Genomic DNA, 15,888 nt, shown 5'->3' on the forward strand with positions numbered 1-15,888 from the left:
ACCAGCCTTGTAGTGCTCCATCCAGTTCCACAGATAGCCGCTCAATGTTGTGACAACAAACAGCAGACAGATGTCAGTATAAAAGGAACAGCATATTACAGGCAGAGGATAGAAGCAGAGGGCAGAGAACAGAACAGCAGAAGAGTAAAAATGGCTAGCCAATCCCAGGGCATCCAGCAGCTCCTTCAGGCAGAGAAAAGAGCAAAGGATAAACTCGAAGAAGCCAAAAAAAGTCAGTGTATTCTCATTGTATTTAAATATGTAATAGTTTCTAAGATCATTAATATTATTATTTTTTAAATTGTGATTAGGATATTCATAGGCTATTTTCAGAATAGAGTATTAGGACTTGTTACTTGTAACGTTATCTTTCTAATGATAACTGATTGTTTGGAACAGTATTTATAATATCCAGAGGTCTATTGTCCCTTTATGACTTTAACTTTTTTTATGTAATAATTTGCAAATTATTAAACTGCCAATCATCAAATCAATATGCATAACATGACATGCTTTACATTGTCACTTAACAGCTCTGTAAATTTATATTTGCCATATTTTATTATTATTATTATTATTATTATTATTTCTAACGTATCCCTGTACATTTCAATGAAATTCTATTCCAGTGATATTTTGACACCACTCATTTTCATTTACTTGCACAACTAGTGACACAGGGCTGTTGCCTGTGGCTGTGCAGACGCTTTCACCAATGATCCACTGTACTGTGGTGTATTCAGCCGTGCAGGGATCCTGCTGAACTGCACCAGCAAATAGGCCTCATTACTTCTTATGGAGGACGGCCATTGTGTCACACATGCATTAAAGCAGCCCAGTCCATGAAACTAGTGAATGCTGTATTCATTATTTGTGTGATCACAGGGTCATAGGGTCGACTATATGAAAGTTGACATACATTAGGTTGACCACTAAAGGTCGACAGGGCTTAGGTTGACACATACAATAGGTCCACAGGCCTAAGGTCGACAGGGTCGGAAGATCAACACAAGCATTAGGTCGACAATGGGAAAGTCCACAGTCAAAAAGGTCGACATGAGTTTCTCAATTTTTTGTGCCTAATGTCAACGTAAATGGACATGGATGCCGTATCAGTGTACCCCATCTCCTCTCGTGGCTCGCTGCGCTCGGCCCACCAGTCTATTCTCCCTCAATGCTTTAGTGGATAGTAGGGTATTCATACTGCCAACCTAGCACAACCATATCCCATTGGGGTTTACAGTGAATGAAGGTCAACATTCATTAGGTCAACCACTGAAGGTTGACACCCTCAAAATGTCGACATAGCTGTAGGTCGCTGGGGTAATTATGTCAACACAAGCATTAGGTCATCATGGGGAAGGTTGACAGTCAAGAGGTCGACATCAGTTTTTTTAAGTTTTTTTTTTTTTTGACATGCTGACAGGTGGTATTTCATGCCCTACCATCCAATAGGGTGTGGAGGGAGAATAAAATAGTGGCGAAGCACGGCGAGCCGTGCGAGGAGACACGGTGCACCATTACGGTGTCCATTATGGTGTCCATGTCGACTGTGTCCACATTTGGGTAAAAAAAAACTGTGAAAACCCCTTTTCGACCTTCCCAATGTTGACCTAATGCTGCTGCGGACCTAATGACCCTGTCGACCTCAACCCATGTTGACCTTTTGAGGGTGTCAACCTAAGGCCTCTCGACCTTCAGTGGTGGCCCTAATGAATGTTACCCTCCTGTGGTCGACCATATGATCACAACCAGGGAGCAATGACCCTGTTTTAGATGCATTTTAGCTAAAAAATAAAAAAAATCCAACAATCCAATAAGGAGTATAAAGTACAGGTATACTGTTCTCCTTGTGCAATATTCTCCGGAGAAAAGTCATTGTAATGTTCAGTGCAACAGTCTGCAGATGCCATTGTGTGTATACAATACAGGAAAGCCTGAGCTGTAGCGTATTCTGCCCATTGTTATACCAGGACAGCACTGGGGCAGATTTATTAAGCTTGGAGAAGAGATAAACTGGAGATAAAGCGGAGAAAAGGTAAAAGGAGGTAAAGCACAGCCAATCAGCTGTGTTTGAAAAAGACAGTTGGGAGCTGATTGGCTGTGCTTTATCTCCTTTTACCTTTTCTCCGCTTTATCTCCAGGTTATCTCTTCTCCAAGCTTAATAAATCTGCCCCACTAGTATTTCTTACCTACAAACTAACAGACATATCTCTGTTATTCTGTTAGACACATAGATAACAGCAATTACATCTCAGTGTCCCTGAAGCAGTTTGATCCCAGACATGTGTTACTACATTTGTCCTTCCCGGTTTCACAAATACCTCGCTTGCTTGTATCACAAACCCTTTGTATCCACTGTTCCAAATATGTTAAGATAAATGCATCTGGAAATGATAGAGTAACAAAGGGAGGTAATATCAAAGGGAACCAGCAATGATCACTGGCTTTGATCAAAAATTCACTTAAACTTTATAGGGTTTTCTGTAGGATCATAAACTTACTAGAGAATACAATATGTTCACCGCCTAACCCCAAAGCAGATTTATTTCCAAGACTATTGAATAGGCACAAAATCTATGTGTCTATTCACAAATAGATCTATATTTCCCTTTATTCTGTAAGAATACATCCACTGCTCGTCACCTAGCAGCCTTTGAACTTAAGAACTTTCTTTCGATCAAACATAATAATATAAAAAAAAAAAAAAAAATTGTATACTCATTTCCTTATACAGTGTAGTACTCAGGTAATGCAAAGGACAAATGCAAGCCAAGGACCTTGGCATATACCCTTTGTAGTCAGGATTGTCCTTCCTGCCCGGTGCGATCAGGATCCAGCCTGCTACAGTACATACAGCCTCTGTGTTAGTACCACAAACATTGGCTGCTTGCTATGAGTGTGCTTTACACAGTGGCAGGCTGGTGCTGATTGCCTGCAGTGTTTACACACAACAACCAACCAATGCATACAGACATTTAACCGTTTCTAGTTTATGCACTGTGTGGGTGAACATTTGTGCATATATATTTTCTTTAGTTGAAGAATACTTTGTAGCAAATACAAAATAAATATATTTTGCACACTGCAAAATGCTGAAACTTTTGGCTATTCTCCTTGGTTTGTTGTCGCAACTGAGCAGCCAGCACCCCAGTTGTTGTAGCAGCCTTTTATCTTCCTGTTTGAGGTTTTCATACATTAGTTAGGTTACAGTAAATGTGTGTGTTGGTAAGTAAGAAAAGTGTGTAAAGAGGAAATGCTTCCGTATTACAGTGTTACATTGTTTGTGCTCTGCTGATTTTAGCTGCTTATTTGCATGCACTGAATGAATAAGATACCTTTTTTTTTTTTTACTGCGCAATCGGTCATGAAAAACCGTACAGTACTTACTAGGCCTCCAACAAATATGGGTGCAGACTTATTTTATTTAATATGTAGCCGAAACATTTATTGATTCCAATAAATGGTTCTAATAAATTCCATGGTTTTTATGGGTCTTCTACAATCTATCTAGTGATTTTATGGAAGATCAGATTAAAACGCATGTCGCCTGCCCACAGATTTAATTCATGTTTGGTGCTCCATGGACATCCTGGAAGGGTGGTCCATAAGCAATGACAGGGAGCATAATGCTGACAATTGCCTCATCATTATCCTGCCCCAGAACGCTCTATGTAGTGAATAGTGGTTAGCTGGGTGGTGGGTATGGGATGCAGTTAATATCCCGGCGGTCTGGATCCCGGCGTTCAGAATCCCGACGCCGGAATCCCGACCGCCGAAATGCCGACACATTCTCCCTCCTGGGGTGTCCACGACACCCCTGGAGGGAGAATAAATTAGTGTGCCGAGCGTAGCGAGGCACCGGGCCCGCTGCGTGGCGAGCGCAGCGAGCCCGCAAGGGGGGGGCGATCCACGTCCCCCCCTTGTCGGCATTTCGGCTGTCGGGATTCCGGCGTCGGGATTCTGAACGCCGGGATCCCGACCGCCGGGATTCAATACTGAATCCGTGGGTATATATGGGTGTATCTGTAAAGGGTACTGGGATGCATTGCAAATGGGCCCCTGGGTCTGGGAAGGCCCACAATGCATAACCTTGATCCATTTATTATACTTGCCTCCTCATTGGTGCTACACAAATCACTGGGAAAATAGTGTGGGCACCAGATCCTGCCAGGAATCCCTGGTTGCATGCTCTTCTGAGAGCTCCCCATGAGTTATTAATCTTCTGGACATTCCAGGAGAGCAGCGGTGTAGCTAGGTGCCATGGTGCCCAGAGCAAGGGCCACCACCTGTAATGAATTGGGGGCGTGGCTAACATGTGGTGGCATGTTACATTTGAAAAGAAAAAAAGTGGGGATCAGCACTGACCATACATGCGCACACACACCCCCAGCATATGGCTGAGCGCATCGCAGGGATGGGTTCCTTTCAAAGCCCTGTCCCTGTGTGTGCAGGATAATACATCCCCGAGATAGGATCACATATTACAACGCGATCCTGGGCGGTAATATTCCACCAAGATCGCATTGTATATACAATCCTTAATAAATATAAATGTACTTATTTATTATATTATATATTTATTATATTAATAATTAATATGATTATTAATTATAATTCCTCAACACCCTCTCCTCACACCCACTTTCCCATTATTACATATATTTGATAGATATATATATATATATATATATATATATATATATAAATATACACAGCACCCCCTGCATTATACACCTCATACATTATATACACAGCACCCCCTGTATTATACACCTCATACATTTTATACACCTCATACATTATATACATTGCAACCCCTGTATTATACACTCCATACATTATATGCACATCCAGGGGCGTAACTAACTATTTAGCGCCCCCCCCCCCGCCGCACGTTTATTCGGCGCCCCCCCCACCCACACGCACCTAACCTGCCCCCCCTTCTTACCCGCGGTCTGCGTCTCGCCCGGCTCTCTGTCGGGACCTTCCTGACATCACGGTCCCGGCCGGCTCCTGCTGCTACAATGAAAACGGACTCTTAGAAAATGGCTGCCCCCATACTGCAGACAGAAAACTGTCTGCAGTATGGGGGCAGCCATTTTCTAATTGTCAGTTTTCATTGCAGCAGGAGCCGGCCGGGACCGTGACGTCAGGAAGGTCCCGACAGAGAGCCGGGCGAGACGCAGACCGCGGGTAACTATAGCCCCGCAGCCCCCCCGGCGGCGCCCCCAATTTCTCTGCGCCCCCCCGCATCGGCAGGGGCTGCGGAGCTATAGTTACGCCACTGTGCACATCATACATTATATACACAGCACCCCCTGTATTATACACCTCATACATTATATACACCTCATACATTATATCCACACACAGCACCCCCTGTATTATACACCTCATATATTATATACACAGCACCCCCTGTATTATACACCTCATACATTATATACACCTCATACATTATATACACACACTGCACCCCCTGTATTATACACCTTATACATTATATACACACACAGCACCCCCTGTATTATACACCTCATCAGTGGTCGAAGTGGAAATTTTGAAGTGGGGGTATGGAAATTTTGAAGTGGGGGTATGGAAAAGTAAAGAGTGAATATAGTGCGCACCTTCGGACACCCCCCTGTCCATCAACGTCCCCTGCCAGACTGCCCCGTTGTACAGGGGTATTACAAAAGCACAATGGCCCTTATTCTGGTTGGTGCGGCCGGAGCCGCACACGGTGCTCCGGCCGCACAAACCAATCCCCGCCCACGAGACGGATCGCCACGGCCGTCCGTACACGGACGGCTGGCGATCCGCATAAAAATGGTGGGGCGTACGCCTCCACCATGGTGGGAGCTGCCCCCTGCATTCGATGGTCGTCGACCATCGAAGGCAGGGCCGCACGCCACAGCAGCTCCCGCAAGCTGAGACCACACGGACAATCGTCCGTGTGATAGCTTGTATGGGGGCTGAGAGCTGACATCCGGCGACGCCAGCTTTCCGCCCCCATCAGTGGCGTCATACCCTGATTAGCATGCATACGCCCCGCGTTTGCATGGGAACGCCCATGAAACGTGGGGCGTATACATAGGGAAATGAGGGTATGAAGCCCCTCACGCCCCTATACGCCCCCTTTGCGGCGGACGAAATACGTCTGCGGCGAATGGGGCTGCACATGCGCAGATTGACCTCTGCGCATGTGCAGACTAAAAACATCGGCGGTACGGCCGCACGCGGGCCGTACCGTCCGATTCAGAATAAGGGCCAATATGTGCTGCTGAGTGATCAGAGAGCATCCTGAGGGGGAAAAAAAACTTTTTTTTTTTATCTTCAGATTAAAGTGGGGGTATGCCATACCCCCGTATACCGCCCCACTTCGACCACTGCACCTCATACATTATATACACCACATACATTATATCCACACACAGCACCCCCTGTATTATACACCTTATACATTATATACACAGCACCCCCTGTATTATACACCTTATACATTATATACACCTCATACATTATACACACACACTGCACCGCCTGTATTATACACCTTATACATTATATACACACACAGCACCCCCTGTATTATACACCTCATTCGTTATATACTATACATCACCTCATACACTGCGGCTCAGCTGGAGAATGGAGCGGGCGGAACAAAGAAAAGTAATGTCCTTTCACATAGGAGCCGGCGGGCTGTACTGGAGCAGGGGAGGGAGCGCCATTGTGACGTCATGGCGCCGCCGCATCCCTGGCACCGGTTTTCCAAACCGGCGCAAGCGCAGTGAGAGCGCTCGCGGGTTTTTCCCTTTGACACAGCGTGGTGCGGACGAGCAGGGCGGAGGAGCCGGCGGCAGAGTGCACGGCTCCGTCGCCCGGTGACATTGCGGCGCCCGGAGCACATGCTCCGCCGGCTCCACCGTAGCTACGCCTCTGCAGGAGAGTAGACAAGTTTTGCTTTATATAGCAGTATAAGGTCCTACAGCTTAAGCTTTATTAGTTTCATAGTAGATCCACCCCTGGGCAAAGTATGATTTACTCCTTTTCATATTGTGCCCCTTGAGATTCTTCCCATCACATGGAGAAGCAGAATTGGGAAGGGCCAAGTAGATGCTTCCATGATAATGATGGTGTTGTTTGCATCTGCTTTGGTGCTATGGCTGCGCTCTGATTGGTTAGAGTGTTATAAAGCTGCTCTGATTGACTTTTTGCATATAGACTCCATGGACCAAATGTTTTAAGCCTTAACAAGTGATAAAATAGAGAGTGATAAAGTACCAGACAATCGGTCCCTAAATGTCACGTTACAGGTTGTGTTTAAAAATGTCAATTGGGGCTAATTGGCTGCTACTTATCACTCTTTATCACTGTGCACTTTATCTATTGTTAAGGCTTAATACATTTGGCCCCATGTGATTTATGAATATTCTTTATTGTATTAATGCGCAATGGAGTCTAAGTGCTCTTGTGCTCACAGCACTCCACAGCAGCAGTGATACAAAAATCACAGGAAAAAAGGCAGCCGCGCCATTTTTCCAGAGAATCACACATGCGCAGTAGGATCTGAGTGCTCTAGTGCTCAGACCCTACTGCTCCCGTCGCTGCTCCCGGAGGGGGTCTGGCTGCATATCGGCCTCACCCTCTCTTAAAACAAAGCTGAGTACAATGTATAACTACATACCAATTAACTGACATGACTCTTTGTTATAAGGTTTAGGCATAACTAACATTGAATTCTTTGCAACACAATTTAAATGTTTTTTTTGTGTAGGGAAAAATAAACGCTTAAGACAAGCAAAAGAAGAGGCAATAGCAGAGATTGACCAGTACAAGCTCAAGAGAGAGAGTGACTTTCGACGTATCCAGACTTCTGTAAGTGACACCCACAGGGAAACAAATAAACTTGAACATATAAAAATAAATAGGGAAATGTGATAAAAATGACTGTGAATTAGTAAAACACTAAACTAAAATAAAGGTAAAGTGTCTCATTTTAGACAGTAGTTTAAAATCTTTCAACTAGCCATTGGCTTCCAAACACAGGGACCACTACAATGCAGGAGGGGTGTAGTGTAGCTCACAGACAATGCCTAGGTTGACAATCATTTGGTTGACAGGAAAAGGTTGACATGTACAAGGACGAAATTGACAAAAGGTCAACCGATGGAAAGGGTTGACATGGCAAAGGTGGACACGTGAAAAGGTCAACATGAGTTTTCATATGTTTTTGGTGTCAATGTTAACAACTGAGCAAGTGGACCCCAATTACTGTACCGCATCCCCTCACATGGATTGCTACTCTCACCAGGCTGCCGTTTGCCTGAAACATTTGTTGTCTAAAGCTGGCCATACAACTAAAGATTTGTTGTCCAATCCCGCTGTTTGGAACAAAAATATGGTAATTCATGGGACAAAATGACAGATGATCATTTGCTTCGAAATACTGGAAAACTGACAAAAAAAATGGTCATTCAGATATTACCAAATTTTTGTTCAACCAGATTGGACAATAAATCTTTAGATGTATGGCCAGCTTAAGTCAGTGGTTCCATTTTTGGTCATCAAGTACCCCCAACAGTTCACATTTTCCAGATCACTTTTGGATTTTTAAAATGCGACAGTTGGTGATATACAGCGCTGATGCTTGGTGACTTGGAAAACCTAAACTGTTTGGGGTACTTGAAGACCGAGGTTGGGAACCACTAGAGTAACCATCAATAAAGGGGAGAGGTTTAATAAAGCTGTGCACATTCACTGAGTGGGAAGAGTGAAATTATTCCGTACTTACCTATGTCTTCAGTCTCCTCTCTTGGAGAATTAGGCCTGCAACGTCTATGCAAATGATACAGTACATAGATACTTTGCATAGACATGCATCATTTAGGGCCAGATGTATCAAGCTTCAAAAAGTGATAAAGTGAAGAGAGATGAACATCCAGCCAATCAGCTCCTACCTGTCATTTCTCAAACCCAGTTTGCAACATGACAGTTAAGAGGTGATTGGCTGGTTCTTTATCACTCTCTATTTTATCACTTTTGAAGCTTGATACACCTGGCCCTTAGTGCTAAATGATGCAATCCAGACATTTATCCCCGACCCCTCCCTGTGGAATGGGATCATTGGGTGGACAAGCATTATGTCTAAAAGCATTAAGTCGACACCACTAGGTCGACATGCATTAAGGTCAACATGACTGAATGTCGACATGCAGGAATGTCGACATGTCTAAAGGTCGACATGGGTTAGGTCGACAGGGTCACTATGTCGACAGGGTCATAAGGTCGACATGGAGGAGAAAGGGGGGAAACAGGAAAAACCAGTGCTGTGCAGACAGTTGCAAGCAGTCAGTGTAATGTGGGTGGGAGAGTCTCAGATGATTAGATCGGCCACTGCGCCCTTTGACACCACACTTACTTTAATTTTCTACCATTCATGTATATAATGGTTTCTTTTACATTTCTGGCAGAAGTAGCAGGCTTGGGGAAAATTCACCACATAATGTATGATCGGAACTGAACTTACGTTAAGGTTCTGACCCAAATGCCCGTAAGGGTATCTTTATTCCTCAGACGTCTGCTATGTCCCCAGACATGGATAAGATATTGGTTGCAGGACAGAAAACAGAGAGTTGTAGTAAATGGAGTACAGTCAAAGGAGGAAAATGTTCCAAGTGGAGTACCCCAAGCATCTGTACTTGAACCAGTGCTTTTTAATATCTTTATTGGTGATATTGCAAATGGAATTGAGGGTAAAATGTGCCTTTTTGCAGATGACACAAAGGTATGCAACAGGGTAGACACACCAGGAGGGGTAAAACAAATGATTGAGGATCTAGGTAGATTAGAGAAATGGTCAAGAGCATGGCAACTACAGATTAATGCCAAAAAATGCAAAATCATGCACTTGGGTCTCAGAAATCCAAAGACTCAATATATTATAAATGGCACTATAATGGAAACTACTGAGGAAGAGAGGGATCTAGGTGTCACTATTTCAGGGGACTTAAAGGCAGGTAGTCAATGTAACAAAGCAATGAAGAAGGTGAGTCAGATGCTTGGTTGCATAGGGAGAGGTATCAGCAGTAGAAAGAAAGAAGGTGAGTCAGATGCTTGGTTGCATAGGGAGCAGTGGTGTAGGGTGCAGCCAGCGCACCCGGAGCAGGCCCATGTCACGGCGCCCCCTCACTCTCCCCCCACACATTGCAGTGTAATGGCTAAAGTGAACTCCTCACTGTGCAGCCAACAGCCCGATGTTACCTGAAGGAGGAGGGGTTCCCTTTCATTGTATTCTGTTGGCCAGCCGAAGTCAGAGGTATGAAACAGACATGCAGGCGTGTGGCCGCGGCAGTGAATAAGAATAGAAAGTTATTCTGCGCTTACCTACAAATGTGGACCTAAAATGGCTGCTGCTTAACCCGAAGGATGTCCCCCAATCCTTTTTAATAATGCTGAAATGTATGAGAGTGAGCGCTGCCACCCTAGTTTGTATAAGATTCCTATCAGTGTCACAACTGTGTGTAAATATATCTATGTACTCGCCACCAGGTGGTGCTGTATCCAATAATGATATATAGAGAAATTTAAGTGCTATAATCACTTTTGTGATTTATTGAAATAATATTGCAAATAGTACAAAGGTAAATAAATGCTACAAAATACACAGTAACTAAAATAATCACAAAGCATGCATATAAGGTTTAAGAAATGGGGCACCGGTGGGGCTGATGGAGGCAATGAGTCTCCCCTTATGACAGGGTAACACCGGGCTGTGCTGTGATACACCAGGGGATGTGTTGCAGGGAGCTGGCATCCTTATTCCCTGCAGTGCACACCCCTGGTTTACCTTTAGGAATTTGCATCCCCCGCCATGGAGTCGGTCCCTCGTCAGGGCTGGGTGCCTGGCTCAGTCTGTGTTATTCTCTGGTGCTTCCCAGCTTCTGTTAGCGCCTCCGGGGTTTTAGCTCACAACCCGGCAACTCTCCGGCCGTGCCTGGTAAGGACGTCACCGGGTGCCGTCGCAGCTGTGTAAGCTCCGTTTGCTGGCTGTTAGTGCGGTGATGGTCTTCTACCAGTCACCTCACACTCCCTACATCTCCCCAGCCCCGCCGGGTTGCGGCGTCACCGGGGGCTGTTCGGGCAGTGGAGACTGGTGTGCTGAATGTCTGTCTGCACCGCCGACCTGACAGACAAGCCGGGCAGTGAAGTAGGCAATTAATGGAATGGCAATGTTAGGTATGCCTGCGGTGGTGAGCAGCAATGACTTACTGCAAGCTCTCCCTGGCCAGCACATACACGCGATGGCGCACAGGACACAGCAGAAACTTTGTACCTGGCAACTACAGATTAATGCCATAATCTGTAGTTGCGCCTGGAGTACACGCTCCACCGGCGCCACCCTAGCAACGCCTCTGATAGGGAGAGGTATCAGCAGTAGAAAGAAAGAAGTAATAATGACACTGTACAGTATATGTCATTGGTACGGCCTCATCTGGAATACTGTGTTTCGTTCTGGAGGCCATATCTCCAGAAGGATATAAATACATTAGAGGCTGTACAAGGAGGGGCAACTAAAATGGTGCATGGCCTACATCAAAAAACGTACCAGGAAAGACTAAAATATCTTAGTATGTATAGTTTAGAGCAGAGAAGGGAAAGGGGGGAAAATGATAGAAACTTTCAAATATATCAAGGGTTTTAACAAGGTACAGGTGGGAGACATTCTTCACAGGAAGAGGAGCAGCAGAACACGAGGACATGCACTAAAACTAGAGGGAGGAAGATTCAGGGGACATTTGAGGAAGAGTAGTAGATAAGTGGAATAGCCTCACATCAGAGGTGGTAGAGGGAAATACAGTACAGCAATTAAAACATGCTTGGGATATTGATATCCTTACAAAAAAATAGGGATCAAATATGATTTGAGGTAACATGTTTAAAAAAGGGGCAGAGTAGATGGTACAAGTGTTTCTTATCTGACATAAAATTCTATGTTTCTATGTTAGATAAAAAAAATGGAAACAAAGTGAGTGATGTTTAATTATTGTTTACCACCCGCATGCACGTAGTTCTTAAGGCAAGGACATCCAATGTGTAAAAAAAAAAAAAAGTATTTTAATAACACATCCATGTAAAAGTCACAGGAAGTCGGAGGAAAAGATTATTATTATTATTATTATTATTATTATTATTATCTTTATTATTTGGGGGATTGCATTGATATGTTCTGGTTATATCTCCCCAGATAATGGGATCACAGGGTAACCTTTCAGTGAAGATTGATGAGCAGACCACTGAGAAGATGCATGTGTATAATTCCAACTACCAGAATTATAAGGAAAAAGTGTTACTGGAACTTCTGGATCTGGCGTATGACGTTAAACCAGAACTGCATGTGAATTTCAAGTACACTTTGTAAATACGTTCCTGTTTATCACCACGCTACACCAATGAGACCACCTTTCCACTTGCCAGTTAGCAATGTGTTAGACCATGCTGATGTTTAAGTGAAAACTCATTTACCCACTGTTGCATAAAGTTTATCCGCGCACCATGAATAGCAGGTTTGGCCAAACAGTGCCTCTCCAGGTGCTGGGAAAGCACAAGAACAAGTATACACTGCCAGGTGGCAGATGTAAGCCATTCTATGCTGGAACTGATTTCACAACACTGTCATTGCCTGATGTATAGCAGGGGTTCTCAAACTCGGTTCACATGTGCATTCATTACTCATTGACACATTTTACAAGATTTCCAAGGGGAGCTAATTATTTTGCTTGCGATTCGGTGAGGAGACCTGTAAAACATGCACTGTGTGGGGTCCTGAGGACCGAGTTTGAGAACCTGTAATGTATAGTATTTTACATTCTTACAGTGATTGAGATAAACTAAGAGATACTTGTAGAACTGTTCTTGAAAAGAACAGAAATTTAGGGGACAAATCCTGCTTTTAATTTGTTTAATTTGTTTTCATGAATGTATTTCCCATAGGAAACCATTACGATATATGTAATTTCAAATTAAAATGTCCACTTTATAAGATATGAGTCTTTTTCATATGCTGATATTAAATTATTGTGTGCTGTGCCCATGTGTCTGTGACATGTACAGTAGAACTGCATAATAAACATTTTAGATTTAGAATTACAATACTTGTGTTTTGTCTCCTCTGGTAATGAGAGGGTTAAACAAGATAAGCGGCTCAATTATTTTCCTGGCTCATATCATCCACAATCATTTCCATATTCTCGTTAGATCCCTAACGAAGACGATACAAGTTGACACTGACCTGTTTTGCATATTCCCTCTCCGCTTGCTTTGATACTCTGCCACTAATTGCTCCATATGCCCATAAGATTTTTTGCTTTCCACTTGAAATAGCAAAAGGCTTTTAACTGTGTGTGTATGTACAAGGATTTGTGTCTGCTAATTAACAACTGAGAACAATTAATAAATCTATGCAAACTTACTTTACACTAACCAGTCATATTTCAGCATTGGGCGCCTTACTGAAATACTCAGCCTATGAGGAACCAAACAGGATGGGATGACTAATACATAACAGAAATATGTATTAAATTATCCATGCCTCTTAACCGGGGTCAGGTCATGCATTTGTAAATGTCCTTTATATATCATAACACAAAAGAACTGAAGTCTAATGGTCATTTAGCAGCAATGTAGCAGGGTTCTCTGCCGCCCTGTGCCAGCACCGCCGCTGAATAGGGGATGTTACATAAGAGGGCAGGTCAGAGCTTTATTAAGGTTCTGGGTTCCCGGGGTACTAGGTTTAGGCACTTAGAAGGGGGTTAGGGTTACACTCAGGGGTGGATTGGCAACAAAATCTGGTCCTGGAAATATCCGAAAGCAGCCCACGGGGGGGAGGGGGGAGGTAACAGTAATGAGCGGGGGAGGTAACGGTAATGAGCGGGGGCGGGGGGGTGAGCCAGCTTTGCTAATGCTAATGAGCCGGGACCCGGCTCCCGGCTTTAGGGGGGGGGTCGTCACTTACCAAGCTTTGCCTGGTGCCACGCTGCTTGCGGCCACACATGCTGAAGCCGCTCAGTCCCGGGTGACATCACCCGAAAGCAGCCTTAGTAAAACTGTAGTACCGGGTGAAGTCACCCGCAAGCGATCAACGGACATATTGACTGTGGGCACTGGGCAGCCAGGGGTGGCTGCGGCTGCGGGCACTAACCGCTGTGGTAGTGCGGTCCGAGGCCCGCGGCCCAGATAGGGAAAAAGAGGACAAATCAGTACCAGCCAACCGGGAAATGACCCAGTTTCCCTGGTTACACTGTGTGGCAGCAGAGTTAGATTCAGGTGGCAGGTTATGGTGGTTAAGCACTCGTGGGGAGGGTTAGGGTTGGTCTGCAGATGGAGGGAGGGTTGAGGGGTCAGGAGGGTGAGGGTAAGTATACTCAGGATTCCCTCCTTTGGTGTTGGTATTCTGACTGCTGGCAGTGCATATGCATCCCATATATATATATATATATATATATATCCAGACAATGGACCGGCACTTCCCACAAAGACAATGAATTGAGCTGCGTGCCTTTTTAGAAATACAATAGAAAGCAAGGTTCCCAGATATACGGCAAGTACTTGCTGTTGCCTCTTGAGAAAGGGGTACTAACCCCGAAACGACCTGTTGAGGCTATGCAATAAATCTTTTTCAACTTTCTACAAACTGCTGCAGTGATGTGTTGTTCCTGGTGACCTTACGGATATCTGGGAACCTTGCTTTATATATATATATATATATATATATATATATATATATATATATATATATATACAGTGGTCGAAGTGGGGCGGTATACGGGGGTATGGCATACCCCCACTTTAATCTGAAGATAAAAAAAAGAAGTTTTTTTTCCCCCTCAGGATGCTCTCTGATCACTCAGCAGCACATATTGTGCTTTTGTAATACCCCTGTACAACGGGGCAGTCTGGCAGGGGACGTTGATGGACAGGGGGGTGTCCGAAGGTGCGCACTATATTTACTCTTTACTTTTCCATACCCCCACTTCAAAATTTCCATACCCCCACTTCAAAATTTCCACTTCGACCACTGTATATATATATATATATATATATATATATATATATATATATATATATATATATATAATCCAATGTAAAGGAGTCACTCACCAGTCTTGCAGCAAGTAAAATAGTGGTTTAATCAGATCTCTGTGTGCTATGCTGCCCGATTAAACCACTATTTTACTTGCTGTAAGACTGGGAAGTGACTCCTTTACATTGGATTCTGGATATTGGACTACACCTGTGGCCCTCTATCGGATTGTCACCCCAGAATTTTTTCCATTACCGAAATGTGAGTGCCGGCCCAACGAATAATAAATATATATATAAATATATATATATTTATATATATATATAGACACACACACACATGCAAACACATACACACACATATAATGTGTGTGTGTGTGTGTGTGTGTATATATATATATATATATATTATATTCATAGGCGAATCTAAGGGGTGGTCCAGGGGTGCACCGGACCACCCATTAGACATACCACCAATCAGAAGCGAGTCCTTCCTCTCTGCGCTCCCAACCCTCCATTTCCTCAGAATGTCTGCTGTGCGGAGTGTCAGGCCAGCTACTCAGGAACCTCTGCTGTCAGAGTATACAGACAGCCAAGTGTGTCTGTGCCCTACTGCAGTATGACAGACAGCCAACACATCCTATCAGAGCCTGGCCCCTATCCGCCCAATCTTATCCCTTGTCTCTTGGTTCCGTTCTCCAATAGGCGGTGGACTTTCTTCCGCCTTGGCCCAGTTACTATGACAAGGGACGGGGCAGGCTTTCTGGCAAGATGGCGGCACCCATGGATTGCCTGACAGAAGT

General features: G+C 44.2%; 1 protein-coding gene across 1 annotated transcript; it reads left to right on the forward strand.

The window, feature by feature from the left end:
• Nucleotides 1–25: 25 nt before the first annotated feature.
• Nucleotides 26–13,090, forward strand: ATP6V1G3 (ATPase H+ transporting V1 subunit G3). Its single transcript, XM_083158061.1, has 3 exons — nucleotides 26–232; nucleotides 7,782–7,882; nucleotides 12,252–13,090. Exons 1-3 carry the CDS (start codon nucleotides 151–153, stop codon nucleotides 12,423–12,425), a joined length of 357 nt encoding a protein of 118 aa, XP_083014187.1. The 5' UTR covers nucleotides 26–150; the 3' UTR covers nucleotides 12,426–13,090.
• The last annotated feature ends 2,798 nt before the right edge of the window (nucleotides 13,091–15,888 follow it).

The sequence above is a fragment of the Crinia signifera genome, chromosome 8, assembly GCF_055691185.1.
Source record: "Crinia signifera chromosome 8, ASM5569118v1, whole genome shotgun sequence".
Lineage (NCBI taxonomy): Eukaryota > Metazoa > Chordata > Amphibia > Anura > Myobatrachidae > Crinia > Crinia signifera.

Bases quoted from the DNA above. Each gene is read 5' to 3' on its own strand.
- ATP6V1G3 (XM_083158061.1), top strand. From the start codon at position 151: ATGGCTAGCCAATCCCAGGGCATCCAGCAGCTCCTTCAGGCAGAGAAA. The intron at 233-7,781 runs GTCAGTGTATTC...TTTTTTGTGTAG, and splicing joins ACTCGAAGAAGCCAAAAAAA to GGAAAAATAAACGCTTAAGA. The intron at 7,883-12,251 runs GTAAGTGACACC...ATATCTCCCCAG, and splicing joins TTCGACGTATCCAGACTTCT to ATAATGGGATCACAGGGTAA.